An 18848-nucleotide genomic window follows, 5' to 3' on the forward strand; every position below is an offset into this window, starting at 1 on the left:
TCTCTGGGAATTTACCTATTCTGGATATTCCATGGAACCTTACAATATGTGGCTTTTTGTGACTGTCTTCTTTCACGGATCATACTGTTTTCAAGGTTCATCATGCTGTAGCATGTATCAGTACTTCATTCCTTTTTAGGGCTGAGTAATATTCCATTGTACGGATAGACCATGTTCTGTTTATCTGTTCATCTGTTGGTGGATGTTCGGCTGGTGTGGATAATGCTGCTCTGAACCTGTGTGTACACGTACTTGTTTGAGTCCGTTTTTAATTCTTTGGGGCATATACCTAGGAATGGCATTCCTGGGTCCTATAGCAATTCTGTGGTTTTCAAGGAACTGCAAGGATGCCTTTTTCTAATTCATGCAAAGGCACTGTGTGGGTGGGCACAGTGGCACTTACGAGTCGCACAGTCTTCAGGGCTCATATCCACCTAGCTCTTGCCAGCTGCCCACCCTGGGGCTGGGGGCTCCATAGATGGGACTTCCTTTCACCCTCACAACCATCATCTGTGCAAGAGGCAGGGGAAGGGGCTCAGACTTGAGCCCAGCCCGCCTGAGTCCCAAAGCGCTGTTTCTGACCCGTGTCATCAGGCAGGATTGTCAGGTGTGGCATTACAAAGATGGCAGGGCTCTCTTGCTCCTTCCCTGCCCTGTCTGTACCCCTATCCCCACCCGCTTTGGGGGTCAGAGGCCAGAGGAGGACTCCCTTCAAGGAGGAGGCCCACATGACCCCCATCTGTCATCTGTCATCCACCATCCATCATTGGCCAGCCCCAGGGAGCTTTAGGCAAGATCTGGAAAGTGGGGCAATCAATACAGCTGTTCTTTAGTCCTGTTTGCTTGTGCTGTGCTGGACAGTGCCTGGCTGAGCACCTCCTCCAGGCTCCCCGCCCCCAGCCCAGAGTGGGGAGCAGAGGTCTCCTCGGGACCTCCTTGGCCAAGGGCTCCAATGAGTGAGAGTGTGGGCCTTTCCTCCCAGGCCCCCTCAGCTGTAACTCCGCCCACCTCCTGCAGAATCAATTATTGATGAGGCCCTTACAGCCCGGGAGTCCCAGGGGAGTATTGTGGCTGCCTTCCAGCCTTCCATGAGAGCACAGGGGCAGGGGCAAGATGAGCCTGTGCCTGAAGGCATGACCACGGACATGGTCCAGGCTGTGGCTTCCAGCGGTCAGAGGCCCAGAGCACCCTCAAGCCAGGCAGTGCCACGCTCCTGTGGGGGACGAGGGAGGCCTGGGGCTGCTCTGCTTCCCTGGGGGACTGAGTGGGAAGCAAGCTGATCAAAGGGCCTGCCCACCAGACTGACAGCTCCCATAGTCACCTGGGATGCAGGCTCAGACAGGTGGCGGGTGGCCCTGAATGCTGGGGAGGCATCTGGATGGGGGGTAGAGTCCGGGAAGGATCTGCTCTTCCTGGACGGAGGCGGTATGACAGCCACAGTTCCAGTCTGCTGAGCAGCTTCCCTCAGGGGAAGGGCCGACATATGAGAAGTGACATTGGGAGGCCATAGCAGATGGCAGAGTAGCCCGGGAGCTGCTGGGAGGGTGTCTTGTCTCGGGACGGTAGCCAAAGCCCTGGGTTTCCTGGGTGGCAGAGTGCCCAGCCCCCACCCCACCTCCAGGAGCCCTTCTCCCTTAGAAGAGGGGGACCCTCTCTGAGCTGTGCACTGCTGAGCTGTGTGCCCTGACCCACACCTTCTCTCGTCCCTGCCCTGGGTGTCCTCAGTCAGGTTGCTGTGTCCCCTCTGCAGTCCCCCATGGCCTGGATCTCCTCTCCCAGGGCCTCTCCTTGGTTCACTAGTTCTTACTCATGTGAATGAATGAACATGTGAATGTAACTGATCTGTTCTCCTCCATGCTCCAGCTCTTAGGTGACCTTAGGTCTCCCTGCTTAAGAAACTCTGGTCCCTCTGGAGAGAGGGGTAGTGTGTGCGGAGAGAGGTCATTCAGATTAAACAACAAGCAAGCAACAAATGTCGTGGTTGTGCTCACACAGGAACAGTCTGGAAGGAATCCTACCAGCTGTGAACAGCGCTTACTTCCCAGGAGTGCCACCAACTGGAGGGGGGCCTTCATTTTGCACACAAAGCTATGTACCCTCGTTTTGTTTTACAATAAGCACGTAATTCCTTTAAGAATCATTTTTACAAAGAAGTATTTTATATCTGTAAAAAAAGAGAGCTAAAAATGTGGCAAAAGGGGAGTAAACAGAAAAAGATGCCAGTATTCTTTCCCCACTGATGTTTGGCAGTCGCTGTGAGCACCTGTAGTGTGCCGGGCACTGTCCGGGGTGCTGGGCAACACTGACCAGAATGCTGCCCGCAAAACACTGAGCATCTGCGCGAAGCAGGTGGGATGTGCCCAGACATGCCTGCCTGCCTATGGCACAAGGCGGGCAGGGATGAGTGGCTCACACCTAGGGCTGTGGGAGTGTGGGGTGGTAGGGGGCAGTTAATAGCCCCCATGGAGAAGTAACAGGAGGGCATGGAGAGGGCGGGGCACTCTGGGCAGGAGCTGGGGATGGGGGCCTGGGCTGTTCCTGCCTGTCTGGGTGTGCAGGAGGGGTGGTGGAGACAGGAGCACGCTAGACTCTGGAGGGCCTCCAATGTCCTCCAAAGACACGTGGATGCCATCGCAAAGGTCCTGAGAGGCAAGTGCCCAGTACTTTCTCATTCCCAGTCCCTTCTGGTGCAGGCAGGTGGGGGAGAGGGGTAGTGGGGGCAACAGTAGGCACTACCCAGCAGAGTCTAGGTGACTGCCACCGGTTGTAGAGCAGGGCAGTGCCATGCTCAAGGGATGTAGCAGCGAGCTACCCCAGGGGCAGCTGGGCAGTCTTTCCTGCAGCTTGGTTGGGGAAATCGATTGTCCAGGGGGGCCAGAGGGCTATGAGCGGCCTGTTCTGCTGGACCTCGCCCACTGGTCGAGGAGGAGCCAGAGATGGACCCTCAGCCAGAAGTGGCCAGAGAGGCCTTCTCATCCATCATCCTCCAGAGAGGCAAGGCTACCCAGGGCCCCTGCAAGACTGGCAGAGGGACAGTGGACAGGGAGACCCAGAGCTGCAAGTCCTGTTGCAAACATAAAAGTCCCTGGTAGGGATTCCTCATGTGCTGACTCTGGCAAGTCCTGCTTACCGGGACCACTGAGATCAGAAGGATTCGGAGGCCAACTACAGAGAGCTGAGGAAGAGCACCCGGGCAGATGCTGACATGTGCTGAGGGCAAGAGATGTGGGCCGTGTGTCTGTAGTCTGAGGCCTCTCAAGGCCAGGGTAGACTGGTGACTCTGTAGGTGAGACTGGCCTTCCAGATATCACCACAGTGGCCCACAAGTTGGGCAGTGTGGAGTCCCTGGGCAGCCAGTGAGGGCCTTTCCTGGCTCCCGACCTGCTAAAGAGAAGTGGCTGAACACTGGAGCGCTGGGTAGACAGACACATCGCAGAGTTCAGGCTCCATGTCACCCCTCCACAGTCACAGAAGGCATTGTCCATGTATGTGTCGGGTGTGGAGGCCTCTGACACAGCCCCAGCTAACAGCAACCCAGGCTGGAGGGCGTCTTGCTCTCTTGGGTCTCGGATGGACTTCCCTCCATTCCTATGAGGAGGGGAGAAGTCACTTGACATCACCCAGGCACCTGCAGGGACACTGGACAGGGCCCCCACTGCTGATGCCCTCTGGTGACTGCTGGTCAGAGCTGTGAACTTGAACCTCAAGGCCTTTCATTCAAGGCCTGGCACAGAGACGCATCCCAGGTGATGGAACAGAATGGGTAAAGGTAGGTACTAGGAGAGCCAAAGCCAGGACACACCCAGGGAGCCTGGAGTCCCAGCCTGGCCCACGAGAAGACTGCCAGGCAGACAAGGGGAGCCAGGGAGGGAGTCTGAGCTGGCAGGTGGGGTCAGGGAGACTACAGGCCTGAGGTTAGAGTGATAGGAGAAAGGACAGCCCAGAGAGGGGGATGGGAGGAAGATGGACGTGGATTTGAGGTCACAGGCCTGCTTCCAGCCCCAACCCAGCTGCCTGTACGCACGGATGAGGTCTCCATCGCCGACCTGGAGCCACGAGCTGCTCCTCCTGTCCAGGTCTTGCAGCACCGACTGCTCGAACGCCAGGGCGGCCACGCGGCTGAAGAAGGCCTTCACGTTCTCCCCTGTGAGCCCACGAAACAGCTGTGACCATGTCGGCCTCTGCCCTCACCCGCAGGCGCATTGGGGTGGGAGCCAGTGGGTATGAGGTCAGGGCAGTCCACCTCTGGGGCTGCCTGGGGCAGTGCAGTGCACTGGCTTCCCCCAGGCTCCAGTCCCCTCCTCAGTCTGGCCACCTGCCCCAGCAGCTCCCTCAAATCTCTGCTCCTTGGCTTCCCACAATCTATTCTTCTAATCAATCGGACTGAGCACGTCCTGTGGGCCAGGCATGGGGATGTGTGACAATCAGAGGGTGCCCGCCCTCCTGTAACTTGTGAGCACCTGTCCAGTGGGCAGCTGTGAGGATTAACATGTGCTTCCAGCCCTACATGGAGCCTCTGGGGACCCTCCTCCAGGTGAAAGAGGCTGTCCCCCGGCCACAGGATGGGGTTCCAGTCCCCCACACGCACACTGCCCTGTGTAGCCAACAGCCTGGACAACTGCGCAGAGAAATTCTGTGTGGCCCACAGGGAGTCCTCGGTGAACACGCAGTTACTCTGATGAGAGGGAGGGTTCTCACAGGGCAGGGGGTGCAGCAGGAAGGAGCAGAGGGAACCAAGGCCTGGGTGCTACCACATTCGTGTTGGGTTGGGCTGGAGGTGGTGCTTCTACCTGTGGCGCCTATCCTCAGCCTTCCCGCTCCTCACCTAGCTCCTGGCCAGCGCCTGCTCCGGCCCCTCACCAGGACAAGGCCTACCGTGCGGGCACAGTGCCTGAGTCCCCAGATCCTCTGTGCGCCAGGCGCTCCCTGCCCGCTATTCCATTTTATGCCCCCAACAACTTGTGTTTTCAAGGTCTTTTCTTTGCTTCTCTGCATTGTCTAATTTTTCCCAGTGAATACATATGGCTTTTGTAATTTCAAACATGCTTTTTCATTAAAAATAAAATGAGATAGACAGCATCACCTGCTTCCCAGATGAGGATACTGAGGCTCAGAGATGCTGGGCATCTTTCCGGGGCCATGGTGAACAGTGGCTCATGGAGGAAGGTGGCTCAGGGGCCAGGGGCCAGATCAAGTGTGATCTGAATGACAGCTGGCAGCCGTAAGCAATGTTTCAGTATCTTCCACAATGCCACCCAAGGAAGGGATGGGAGCTGCCAGTTACCAGGCCCTTCTATGTGCCAGGCAGTGCCTTTCACACGGCATCCACAGGTTGTGGGCAGGACGCTGCAGTGGTTACAGGTGAGGGCTGAGTTCTAATCCTAGACCTGGCACTGCCATCCTGGGACCCTGGAAGTGACTTCACAGGGACAAAACTGCCCTGCCCAAAGGGTCAGGTGTCACTATTCCTGTGGCCCATGGGGCAGGGCTCCCAGTCTCCCCTAGAGATGAGGAGACTCTGCTCAGGCAATGGGGAGCCCTGAACAGTCATAAGCATAGCTGGCTGCGACGGAGGGCAACTCGGTGGCCCGTAGAAGGAAATGCATGAGCCTCCCACAGCTGGCCCGAGTCCACCATGGCGATAGCCCCGTGCTCACTCACCTGTCTTAGCTGACACCGACCAGTACTCGGCCTGCATCTCGTTGGCCAGGCGCACGGCCTCCACTTCTGCCTGCTCACACGCCGCCCTTGACTGGGAGAAGTGGTCCTTCTTCAAGGGGGCGCCCTGGGAGGTGGCCGCCCACCTCCCACTATGTCTCCTTCCTCCCCATCTCACCCTGGGCAGGCCCCAGTTCAGGGGTGGGTGGGGGATGCCCACCCAGGGGTGAGACCCCAGCAGTCCTGGGCAAGTCTGAGTACCAGCTGCGCCTCCCTGAGATGAGCGCCCCTAACTTTCAGGTCCCAGGCCTGTAGTCTTCAAATCCTCATCTGGCCATGTCAGTGCCACCCTCCAGTTCCCAAGCTTGGCCTGAAATCAGATACATTTTCCTGGGGGCCACCACGGATCACCAGAAGGTCCTTCTTGGTTCCCACGAGAAATACAAAGCAGGAACCCGGCTCGTTCTCTCTCAGTGCGTCCTCCAGCCACTGCCTGGAATAAACAGAGGGTTGATGGTGGTGGGGGTGAGACTGGCTGTGACAGCCCTACCCACCCAGAGAGGCCTGAGAAAGACCAGGGGATGGGTGCAGAACCGATTCTTCCCCAGGGCTGGGAACACTGAGCCGGGAGATGCCTTGAGGGTACCTTGACCCACACTGTCTGAGAAGGCGCTGGGCCTGAGGCCAGAAGGGCCTTGGCTGGACTACAGGGGAGTGGGGTCACAAGAGCACCGGTCAGGGGAGGTGGAGGCCCAGTCTTGACCACAGTTCTGCCCTTGCCCTGTGTCTACTTGGGCGAGTCCTGCACTATTATGAACCGAAACGCTCTCCCAGCCTCCCTCACAGGGTTTGAGGGATGCTAGAATGACCAAACAAAAGCGAGGGGAAGGCGACTTGGTCCATTAGCTGGGTGATTCCCGGAAGAAGCAGGAGGGCTCTGGGAACTGGTCATGTTGCCAGCTCTCTTGTCTAGATCTCTGCCCAAGACAGTAAGTGCCAAATCACGTCCCTTCAGACAGGACCGGATATCTAATTTGCAGGGCCAAGGAAAAATGAAAATCCAAGGCCCTTCATCCAACATTAAGGCTTTCAAGATGGCAACAGCAGAGCAGCAGAGCAAAAACAGGCCCTTCTGAGCACAGGCCCCTGCGACTATGCCGGTGATGCACCCTCAGACAGCCTGACTTCAGCATGTGGGTGCAAATCTTGAGTGATAGGGCAACTGAATAGTAAGTCACCTGTGGGCAGTCCTGACAAGAGAGCTGGTCCCTCACACCTGCCGTCAGGGGCCCAGCTCATGGGTCCAGCTCATGGGCCCAGATTTGGGGAGCCCTTCCAGGTGGTTTTCTGAGCCCAGGGGGACCACAGGGGCTGCAGATTCCCAGACTTGCCTGGTATGTTCCAGAGTCTGCACGTCAGTAAGGTCAAAGGCTGTGATGATCACTGCACATGTGGGGAAAAGCCAAGAGCTGGTCAGCAATAAGTGAGACAAAAAGCGCATGACAAGGGCAGCTCCCTTCAGGCAGCTCTCTGCTCCCCAGGAACTGCTGGGGTGAGCCCCAAGGCACTCAGCTCTGGCCCTCACAATGGAGGCTGGGAAGGAGACATCCCATGGCTTCCCCTCGTGACCCACCCTCTCATGCCCTCCCTGACCCACACCCAGCAGTCACAGTAGGGGATCCAGTGAGGCAAGATGAGCTTGGAGCTCCTGAGTTCAAATCTCCCCTCTGCCATGCATAGCTAAGAGAGCTCGGATGAGGGCCTTAACTACCTGTTTCCCCATCTGTGAAATGGTGAGGACAGTTACCTCTAGCTCTCAGGGTTGCTGTGAGGTTTAAGCCAGAGCAGATATTTTAAAAGCTCTTGGTTCAAGGCCTGATGCAGGGCAGGCTTTTGACCAATGGCAGCTATGCCGTGACAGCAATCAGCAACAATCAGCTTTAGGGAAACAATTTCTGAGGAGCAGGGAGGGTGGAAAACAGAAATGCAGTGTGCCCCCTCTCCCCATCTCATCAGTGGCCTAGCCTTCCCCGCCTCCCCCTGGAGTCAACTCTGCTCTTCTTTCTGGGGTCTCTGGACATGCTCTTCTCCCTCTGTGTGTCTTTCTGAGCTGACACTGGGGCTGAGACTCACTGGGAGCCCATCACCACAGGGTTCATAAGGGTGTGACTGCTGAGGCTAGTCCAGGCCCCGAGGACTGGCCAGAGGGGTTCTCAGTGCTTCTTGGGGACAGATATGGGGCCTGTGCAGAGGGCCCGGACTTAATCACTGTTTAGCTGGCAGGGAGCCCTCTGCTGCATGACATTGAGGGCCCTACCATTGCCATTACCCACTGCTCACCCTGGGCACCCCGGTAGTAGGCAGATGCGATGCACTTGAACTTCTCTTGCCCTGCTGTGTCCCAGCTGTCCGGTGGCAGAGAGAGAAAGGGAAACAGAGAAGTGGCAGATTAAGTGATTGCAGTAGTCGGAGCTCAGTAGGCTAGTGGGGCCATGAGCAGCAGTGCCCTGTTTGTTCAGATGGGTCCTCGCTGAGTGCCACTGGACAGTTGAGAAACAGCTCATCAGGGGTGTCCCCAAAGCCCGCCCATAAGCCATGCAGGCAACAGTGCCAAACAACAGGGACTTACATCTGAAGGCTGTAGGGGATCCCAGCAATCTCAAAACGCTCTATTTCAAAGTCCACCCCGATGGTGGCCTTGTAGTCATGGTCAAAAACATTTTTGCAAAACCTGTGGGAGCAAGTTATCAGAGAAGCTGCAGAGAAGCTTCGCTCACAACAATGAAAGTCTGGAAGCAACTAAAAGTCCAGCCATTGGGAATCATTAAAGAGATGAAAATCCATAGAGACAGACCATGGAGAGACAGCCAACAAGAACTATGTGGGGGTGGGAGGCGGGGGGCAGGCTGTAGCAAACACTGCAAGTCAGGGGCAGAGAAAGAGAAACTGGGCACCCTTTCCTAGCGAGGGCAGTGAGGGGTGAGCCTATGGCAGTGAGGGGACAGTGTGACCAATGCCAGGGTCCTGAGATGCCATACTCTCCACTGACCCCACCATCTCCCTGATTTCCTGCACGCCTTCCACGGGGTGTGGTTCCCAGCAGTCTCCACTATGACAATGTCATCTGGGCCTCCCAGGCCTGCTTACCTGTGGATGAGGCTGGTCTTGCCCACGTAGAGGTCACCAACAACCACCACCTTGGAGAGGCTGAGCCTGTGAAGAATATGGCCGTGTGGCTCTCAAGCATGGTCGCAAGAGCATCTTCACACACTGACTCTTCCTTCCCTGCGCTCCCCACCTGTGAGCCACCCCTCAATCCTGGACAGGTGACAGGACACTTGCTGAGACACTCTGGGATGACTGTGCTCATCCCCAGGTGTCAGAGAGGAGGGCAGGAGAGTCTGCTTTAGTTCTGGGGACTCTGCTGTCCCTGGGGATGTGCCCCTAACCATGCTGAGCCCAAGTCCCTGACAGGAGAATTAGAGAATCTGGGCACAATGAGAGGCTGAGGAAGCACAGGGAAGAGCCCTATGTGAGGCTGCATCCACGCTGGGGGCACAGCCGGGAACCTGGAGCACTCTGAGGGTGCAGACAGAGTGCCCATGAGCTGGGGACACAGCAGGGGGGTGGGGGACAGAGCCCCAGCACCTCCTACCACCCCTGGGGCTACACTCCTGGTGGGATCCTCCTGCTCCTTGCAAGCAGTCACTCCTGAGAGGGACACACCCACTCCCTTGGAGGTGTCTGCTAGGGCCAGCCAGGCCAATGGCTCGTCATAGACAGAACTCGGGTCTGCAAGCTTGGAGGTAAATCGGCTCTGAGGTTCTCAGGCTCTCTGGTGACTCTGCTCACCAAGAGCAGCTGCCACCTCACTCTGTGTGTCCTGCATTCTGTGCAGCAGCATTCCTGGGACTGCAGGTGATGCTTTGAGTTTCTGCAGCTCATGTAAAAACTCAACAAGTAACACCTGACCAGGCACTTCCTGTGCCCGCAGACAGGAAGAGGGCACCTCCGTGTCACTGGTGACCTGGTGCAGCTCACCTGGCCATGCCTGTGAGGGCAGAGTCTGTGTCTACTCTGCTCCCAGGCAGCCTCTAGTTTTAGAACAGGGTGTCAGCTACTCTGCTTCTCAGATGAAGGAATAAAGGTACTGCTGAGGTGCTGTAGGGGTACCTTCTGTGCCTCAGTTTCCCCACCTTCCAGTGCTCTTGGGAAGGGTCAGGGAGATCATCTGCGTGAAGCACCTGGTATGGTGGCCGTTACTCTCATCCCAAGACCACAGCTGCTCTGGACATTCTGACCTGAGCCCCCTGCCTCACTTTGAGCCACCTTGGGAACCTCAGAACTGGGCCTGCACTGCAACTTCCCCACACCTGTGTGACACCTCCGAGATCAGCCAACTCCCCAAGCAGACTGTGAGCTACTCAGGATGAGGCACCAAAGCAGGCCCTCGTACCTGTTTGTTAAAAGGAGTGAGTGTTGCATCCCTGTGCCAGCAGGGCCAGGTGTGGCTGAGGCAGGAACAAGGCAGACTCAGCCCTCACCCTCATGTGAGGAATCCAGGCAGCAAACTCATGATCTCTTGAGATAAGTGTGTTGGGCAGAGGAACTCACAGGAGGGGTGCCCTGCCCAGCCCAGTCCAGACAAGGGTAGGGGTAGTGGGGGGCTCAGAGAAGGCCCTTTGAGGACCTGACAGAGCAGGAAAAACTTTACAAAGGAAAAAGGCAAATGATGAGACCTCAGGCTGAAAAATCACGTGCATGACTTACTGAGAAACGGGAAAGCTGTTCTATATAGCAGAAACGTAGCCAATAAAGCCAGCTAAAATTCCCATCGTGTTCAGGCCTATCCTGGGTTGCCCTGGTGTAGTCTGGGTAAGTGTTTCACGTGTGCATTCACATGTCCACTCATGCACTCATTCCTTCCTGCTGGCTCCCCCACATCCCACGCCCTGTGCTCACCCAACAGTCCCTGTGTTCCTGCGCTGGCAGGCGGCATTGACCTGCCCATGGAAGTGCTCCTTGAGCTGCAGGCAGGCATCAGGCGTGTACCACTGGAAAGAGTCAGACAGACAGACAGACAGACAAATGGGCACATCACCCTGCAAAGCTGTGACTCCATCACCGAGCAGGACAGCGAAGTAGTGACTTGCAGGAACCACTTAAGCCTCACACCTGGCAGCCTCATTAGCTTTCCCTGGTCCCTCTGTCACATCCATCCTCTATCTTGTCAGCAGCATCAAGACTCCAGGTCTTATGTGTCCCGAAGAGGAGTAGCAGGGGCAGAGCCAGACCAAAGAGCCCAGGTGGAGACCAGGAAAGCTGGGCCTCACCTAGGGTGGCTATGCCCTTACTATGGGCACATGGCAGGTTTCTGTCTCCTCTGGTCCTCTTGGGGCGAGACAAAGGGTGAACTGTAAGGGCCCTTTTAGCTCCAAGATCCTCCTACAGCTTCTAGAGATGTCTATGCTATTTTTGTTTTTAAAATATGTATATATGTGCATGGAAAATGCCCCGGAAGGCATTAAGGTCGTCCACAATATTTGGAAGACAGAACTAGGCAGTGGTTTAAGAGCACAACCTCAGGGTCAAGAAGACCTGCATCCACCCTTAGCTGCTGTGTGACCCTGGGCAGTTGCCTAATGTCTCTGAACTTTAATTTCCCCGTTGGTAAAACCTCAGGGGCTTGGGGGCATAAAATGAGATAATGTTTGTAAAGCACAGAGCTAGCTTGACACATACTAAGTGCTCAACTAATGTTCCTGGCTATTAAGATGCCATGACATGTGCTGAATGTACATTTGTTTCACAACTAGAAAAACAAACTTAAATGACCATTAAGTTTTGTTCTCAGATTGTCCAAGGCTAAGCATAGAGTGTGGCAAGGACATGGAGAGAATGGCATCACTGGAGACTGCTTATGTGCTCTGCTATGACACGGCACCTGCTCTGTTCCTCAGGGCACTGCTTAGACCTACAGGTCCCCTGTGGCAGGGGTTTGGTCACATCCCTTAGCCCTAGTGTTTCTTCTGAGCTCTCAGGCATTGGCATGGGCTCTGGCCCATGTGCCCTCTCAGCTCCAGGTCTGACCAAGACAGCAGGGACAGTGGAAGGACCTTTGCAAACCTCACTGAGCCTATTTCCTCATCTCTAAAGGGGGGACACTCCTAATAGCACCTCTTTATCTGGTCGTGGGAGGATTAAAAGGGTAACGCAGGGGAACAGCTTAGCCCAGCAGCCCACACTCATTCAGAAGAGTGTTGGCTACGTAATATGGAAGCTGGCTGCTTTTTCCTGTCGACTTGTATGTCACCTTCAAATTGGGGCCCAGCCAGGGCACAGTGGTCATTAGAGGAATCCCTTAATTTTGGCTGGACTGGAGAAGTGTAATAAGGAAGGCTGGGCAGGCAGTGTGAGCCAGTTTTAGAGACAGGAAAACTGAGGCACACAGAGTGAAGGGAAGGACTTGCCCCACCAGACCACAAATTTCTCAGGTCTGAAATGGTATGGTCCTGGGGTACAGGATGAACTTGGCCAGCTGGGGCCTGTGACTCCTGACTGCCACAGGCAGTGGGGGAGAATCTGACCTTCTGTGGAAACAGATGCCTCCCAGGGTAGGGGAAAGTCAGAGCTCTGTAGTCAACCACAGCCAGGTCAAATCCTGGCTCCACCATGCCCAGCTGTGTGACTTCAGGCAGCCCTCCCTAACTCTCTGAGCCTCACTGTCTTGCTCTGTAAATGGGGTCCTTCGGCCCCTAAGGCCTGGACTGTTTTGTGCCAATCACATTTCCTTTCCTTTTGGCTCATTAAATGCCAGTCTTTGTCATCCCTGACAGTCTGGAAGTAATCGCCTGGGCGTCTAATGAGATGGAAAATCCTGGGGGAATTGTCCATGGGTCTGAGACATCAAGGCTTTCTTTGTGGGTGTGTGGAAAAAGAACTCTGGGGGGAAGCAGAAAAGGGGCAGGAGGAATGACTGCAGATCCAAAATACCCAGAGACTACAGTCACTTCCTTCTCTAACAGCCTGGGCACAGAATTCCAAAGGTAAAAGGTTACTCCATGGAGATTTCTCCCAAGCCACATGGAGGTAACCCAATAGCTGGATCTTATGTATTCTTCCAGAGATATTTTCTGCATGTATAAGCAAACATATACGTTTCTCTTCTCCCTTCTTTTTCTGTCACACATAGTAGTTTGCTACACACACTGCTCCAATCCTTGCATTTTTACTTTGGCTCTCTCTGCACATTAGCACCTGGAGAGGTGCCTCATTTCTCTCTCTTTGTTAGCAAGTAGCACTTTGTTGATTAAGCAGCTCCCTCTCCAAGGACATTTACATTGTGTCTGACCTTTAGCTTTACAAACTGTTGCAATGCCTGGCCTTGAATGGCTGGATCAGAGGGTGGGGGCATTGCAATGCTGGGAAATATTGTCCCACATCCCCTAAGGAGGTTGTACTAATTTGCACTTCTGCATAAATTAATGTTGGATTTTAATATAGATGGAAGAGAACTGAGTTTTCAGTAGGAACTGAGGGCAGAATGACAAGGAGGGAGAACCCTGGATTTGGTGCCAGGAAACTGGAGTGCTGTTTTGATAATCATAATAATAATAATGATGAGAACAACAACGGCCACTACTCAGGCAAGGGAGTTCCCGTTTACTATGAGCCAGTAAATTATTCTGAGTAACAATGGCTCCGAGAGGTTGAGTAACTTGCCCACAGTCACACAGCTTAATGACAGATTCAGGATTCATACCCACGACTGTCTGATTGCAAAGTCCCATGCCACAGTGTCTCCTGGCCCACCTCGGTCAAGACAACGCCATGTCTCCCAGCTTCTCAAGAAGTCTAGTAAGTTCCTGGAGTCTGTTGGCAAGGAGCTGACCTCCCTGATTCACCTGGTTTGTTTCTGGTGGGGAGTGTAGGTGGGGCAAGCTAGATGTGGATGGTCTCAGGAGAGTAGTGCACATGTAAAGGTCTGGCCTAATGACTCTCTACCTTAGGGAAGCTGGCGATGATGCGGTCCCGGCTCACAGGGGGCCCCAAAGGCGTCAGGGAGGACCTCATCCTTCCAGAGAGTTCTGTAGACCCAACCAGGGGAAAGAGAGTTAGGGAGCTGTGCCAATGCCCAGGGACTCACCTGCAAGTTTATGCCTAACTTTTTAGTAGCTTTAAAAACAGATCCAAGCCTCCTCCTCTGTCAGGAGCATGCTTCAATCTGCAGGCAGTGTGGTGGGGGTTGGGGACAGGCAGACCTGCTCCACCCTGCCTGGGGGTCCAGAATCCCTGGGTCTCTCTCCTCCTGTCGGATGTCCAACCAGGAGTGGCCCCTCTCGGCTGTGAGTGAGGCATGGCACACACATCTCAGGCCTCGCAGGCCGGTGAAGAAGTGAAATGGGATGGGGGGTGGAGGGGCGGTTCCTGCTCCTAGTCTCTAAGGGATGAAGGCTCTGCGTGGGCCGAGGGCCTTAGGTTTCAGCCCACAGATCTGCCACCCCACCCAGGACGGGCCCCTGACGCCTAGTCAACAGCCCTACCTCTCCTGCTGCCCTCCCCGCTTCCACTCTAGGGTGGCCTTGACCGAGGCCTCTCGTCCTCCTCGCCCTGACCCAGCTCTCCTCCAGCACCAGCACGGGCCTGGCCCAGGGTCGGGGTTCAGGAAATGTTGAGGCCCAGGGGCGCCTCAGGCCGGGTTCAGAATGTGGCGGTGGGAGGTGGGCCGAGGGTGGGGCCGAGGGGCGCAGCGGACTCACCCGCAGTGGCTGCGGAGGACCGGGGTTCAACGCGGCCTGGTCGGGCTGGGTTCGCTGCAGCAATCACCATGGCAACCACGGCCACGCGGGACCGGAGGCCGTCTGACCAATCCTGGACGTCGGGAGGGTTGGGTCTGGGCGGGGCTCACAGCGGAAATAGTCCCATTGCGGCCAGAACGGGCTGTCACCATAGCAACCAGGGCCAGGAGGAAGCGGTGAGCACTTGACAAGGCTACTGCCTGGACTCCGCGCGAGCGCCCGAGAGCACGACGGTAACGAGGGCGGGGCCGGATATGGGGCTGTGGGCGGGGTCAGAGCGGCCGGGGTGGAGCCTGGGCTCCTAAGGCGGGGCCTGGGCGGGGCTGACGGCGGAGAGACCTGCGCACTGGACCTCCCCGCAACCAACATAGCCCGCAGGGGTGGGGGCTCAGACTGGGAGGGATTGTGATGTGAAGCGCTTAAGTATTTATTTTTGTAATATATTAAATATGGTGTTTTTTTTCTGGTTATGTAAATATTTCATAGTTTTTATTCTATATTGGTATGGAGGGATCTTTGAGATCCCTTGACTCCTTTCACATCCCATATCTCATCTATCAGTAAATTCTATAGATTCTACGCTGACAATATGTCCAGTATTCCTATCTTCCATTGGTATCATCCCGGCCCAAGCCTTCATCTTCTCTCCTCCTAACTGGTCTTTCTGCTTCCGCCCTTGCCCGTATTCTATTCCCAGTTCAGTAGGATATCCTGTTAAAACACAGATCGGATCATGTCCACCCTTGGCTCCAAACCCTTTAATGTCTCCTCGTGGCTCTCAGATTAATGAAGTCTTCATAATGGCCCAAGAGGTCCTCTGTGATTTGCCCTGGCCCCATTTTCTCTCTTACTTCATCCCCTAATGCTTACCACCCTCCTCCATCCCACCCCCAATTGCTCCAGTGTCCTCTTTGCTGCTGTTTTTCTAACAGGCCAGGCACACAGGTATTTGCACTGGCTGTTCCCTGGGCCTGGAACGCTCTTTCCCCAGATATTCACATCGCTTCCTTTCCTCACCTTCTTCAAATTTGCTCAGATGTTACCTCTAGATGAGGCCTCCCCTAAGTACCGTATTTACAATTACAACATCTTCCCAACCCCTTATTCTGCTCTGTTTCTCCAGGCACTTACTATTTTCTAACATGTTATATAACTTATGGCTTATATTGATTGTGTATTTCCCTCTACTGAGAGCAATGACAACAGGGGTTTTTGTGTTTAGCTCATTGATGTATCACGTTGATGGAACAGTGCCTCCACATAGCAGACACTTAGTGAATGTTAAATGAGTGAACAAATATTAAATTAAAAAAGAGACGGTGGAGCCCCAGCCAGTGTGGCTTAGTTGGTTGGAACATCGTCTGATACACTGAAAGGTTTCAGGTTCCATTCCCAATCAGGGCACATATGTAGGTTGCAGGTTTGATCCCTGGATGGGGAGCATATGGGAAGGCAACCGATCAATGTTTCTCTCTCTCTCTGTGTCTCTCTCTCCTACACCCCTTCCCCAAAATCAATAAGCATGTCTTTGGGTGAGGATTTAAAAAGAGGAAGAAGTAGAAGGTGGGAAAGAGTGTTTGAACTATGCTGCCGCAATATTAAAAAGTAAATAAATCATATTTACTTGTGTAAGTTTAGTTTACATCTGGAAAGATACCCGTGGTTGCCACAGATGTAGACAACCTGTTGGCTGGGGATCAAGGGAGACATTTTCTTTCATACTTTTTGGATTTTCCTTGATGTGTATATATTGCCTATTAAAGAAATAAGTCAAATGAAAAGAAATACATCAAAACACAGAATAAATAACATCCCACATCTCTGGCCCTTCCAGGTCAGCTCTAGTGTACTTTAGTGTGCTTCCTTCCTTCAACTCTTTCCTGCAGACACCTCCTCCTCTTTGTAATCATGGCATAAGAGCTCTTGCTGTAGTATTGGCATTTGATTAGAGTCTAGCACCCTGCAGTGGCAAGTGATCGACATGCCTACCACTTAGGGACCTTAATCTGCATTGTTCTGAATCTAATGGCGCCTGAATGCCATATGCCTGTCTACTAGAGCTCACACAACAAAATTAATTCCTGTAATTAATGGCTGTTTAAAAGCTGACCCAAGCCACTGAGCTCCTGTAAGCTAGTTTCTGTTTAGAGAGTGAGCCATGTGGGGCTAGATGGCCTCCAGAGGCGCTTGTAAAGATTGTATAATCACAAAAATGAGACAGCAGTTACCTTTGGAGAGGAGGATGGGACACGGGAAAAGGGAAGGGGACACAGGCATTGATAATGTTTTCGTGGTGTATTCACAGGTGGTTATCAGATTTCTATGTTTCACAAATTAACATACGTGCTACGTATAATGTTATATGTATATTTAAAAAGATAAAAAGGAGATTGAAAAATGATAAAACTGAAGGGCAATTTTTTTTAAAAAAAAGACTTTATACCCAGATTCTGAGAGGCCCAGGGTTCCCAGCTTTGAGAATCTATTTCACTCAGCTCCCCATTTCACACACAAGGAGACTAAGGGTCACACAATTAAAAAGATTAGTCCACTGCAGCGGCCGATCTGTGTCATTACCAGGCGATCAGCCTGCAGAGCAAGGAGCATGAGCAGGGCTAGGCAGTCTTGGGATGGGGCCTGTGTGAGATTTCCCCAAGCTACTAACCTCTGAGATTCCTGCCTGTAAAATGGATAATGTTAGCACCTCAGGGGGTTACTTTGGGGATTAAAGGCACGCAAAGTGTTCAGTACAGAGAAGGCCGTACACGTTCATTTCCCTTCCCTTCCGTGCCATAAACGAAGCTGAGCCGCCTTTGCTCCCCACAGTAACCCTGTAAAACACCATCCTCCCCGCTTTACAGCGGGTCCCAGCTCAGGGCTGTTCGCGCCTGCGCAGTGGGCGCCAAGTGTGCAGAGCGCGGCGCTGAGGACGCCGCGTGCGTCGCCCGGCAACTGGGTCGCCTGGCAACGGGCTTGCGCCACAGGGACCGCGCGAGGCAGGTGAGCCGGCGGCACCAGACAGGGGCCCAAGACAGGGGGCCCCCAGACCCACGCAGTCCCGCTCGCATGGGTCCTTCGTCCTCACACCCCAAGGCTCTTTCATCCGCAGCCCATGCCCCTTAGAGGAGGGCAGGCCCCTGTCCCCAGGGCCCACCGTTCCCTGCAGGGGGAGCCCAAACAGGAAATGGCCGCGTCCCTCCCAGCGGGGCCGTCGGCCTCCCCCTGACACCTGGTGCCCAAGACCAGAGTTCGGTTTCCTTCTTTAACTGGAGCAGAATCCTACAGGGCTGGGGCCCGTCACTGCCACCAAACACTGACAGCAACAACCACTGCCGCAACAGTGACCACGGCCGACATATCTGGAGCCGTGGTGTGCCAGGCTCATGAGGATGGGGTCATACGCCAACTCTGGGAGCGAGACTTGCAATTATCAAGTCGCTTTTGCAGCTGCTGAAAGACACAGATGGAGGAAGAAATTGTCAAGGGCCACCCGTGACCCGGGTCTGGAGCCCGTTCTTAGTACTAAGCCACACTGCCTACAGTAGCTCAAAGAGTGTGTGTGTGTGTGTGTGTAATAAAAATAATTCACCTTTTAACCTTTTTAAAGTAATTCCTTCTGAACTCTTTTGTGGATGTGTCAGAAGCATCTGAATATGGGTCCCTGATGGGTTAATGAGTTGGACCCTGATTCGAACGTTGGCTCCTAGTCTTACTGGTTCTGTTTCCTCCAGCAAGCTCCTCATCTCTAAACCTTAACGTCTTCCTTTGTAGAATGAGGATAATACACATCCCCTTCTTCTGCGGTAGTTGATTTAGATACTAGCTATTGCTGGCACAAGATAGGTACTAAATTAGTGATCAGATTAGTAAAGTGTGGCTGCTTTCTTCTGTTCTTAAGCATGGGAGAACTCTGGAGTTTGCAGTTTGGGCTGCTACTTACTTTCACTGTGACCGTGAGCAGATCCCTTCACTGCCTCAGTTTGCTCATCTGTAAAATGGTTGTAAAAATATCCACCCAGCTGTGCTTACAGTTTTGAGGATCCAATGAGAAGTAGCTTCTAAATCCCAGTAGTAACAATGACAACTTTTTGGGTTCTTTTAATCAGTGGTTTCTGCAGAGCTTCGTTTTGAAAGCTACAGAGTCACCCTCTGCTGGTGTGGAAAGATGGCCCATACCTGGATCTCTTTGTACCTGCCTCCTGACATCAACCCCGCCCAGGCTGCCATTGCCTATGGCTTTCGGGCCCTGCCCAAGCTGAATGAGGAACTGCAGTCGGAGGACCTGCTGACGAGGCAGAAAGCCCTCATGGCTCTGTGTGATCTCATGCACGACCCCGAGCATGTCTATGTGGCCATCGACATAGGTGAGAGTGTCACAGAGCCCAGGTGACC

The 18848-nt window shown here is 54.0% G+C and overlaps 2 protein-coding genes across 3 annotated transcripts in view; one reads left to right on the forward strand and one right to left on the reverse strand.

The window, feature by feature from the left end:
* Nucleotides 1–2137: 2137 nt before the first annotated feature.
* On the reverse strand, nt 2138–14680 carry RAB36 (RAB36, member RAS oncogene family). Of its 2 annotated transcripts, none has more exons than XM_087828395.1 (11): nt 14418–14680; nt 13663–13745; nt 10621–10712; nt 8806–8871; nt 8288–8389; nt 7999–8063; nt 7046–7101; nt 6070–6147; nt 5662–5752; nt 4047–4144; nt 2138–3588 (listed from the first exon to the last, which is right to left on the reverse strand). In XM_087828395.1, the coding sequence occupies exons 1-11, from the start codon at nt 14485–14487 to the stop codon at nt 3466–3468; spliced, it is 924 nt and encodes a 307-aa protein (XP_087684521.1). In that variant the 5' UTR covers nt 14488–14680; the 3' UTR covers nt 2138–3465. The 2 variants fall into 2 exon arrangements, with proteins under 2 accessions (XP_087684521.1, XP_087684522.1); XM_087828396.1 differs by having other exon boundaries at nt 4025–4144; nt 14418–14678.
* Nucleotides 14681–18621: 3941 nt separating this feature from the next.
* RSPH14 (radial spoke head 14 homolog) overlaps nt 18622–18848 on the forward strand; it is a 64615-nt gene continuing 64388 nt past the window's right edge. The window contains exon 1 of the mRNA XM_016204288.2: nt 18622–18820. Within this exon, the coding sequence (XP_016059774.1) occupies nt 18622–18820 (199 nt within the window). The remainder of the gene's footprint in view (nt 18821–18848) is intronic.

This window comes from Miniopterus natalensis, chromosome 20, assembly GCF_054644295.1.
Source record: "Miniopterus natalensis isolate mMinNat1 chromosome 20, mMinNat1.hap1, whole genome shotgun sequence".
Lineage (NCBI taxonomy): Eukaryota > Metazoa > Chordata > Mammalia > Chiroptera > Miniopteridae > Miniopterus > Miniopterus natalensis.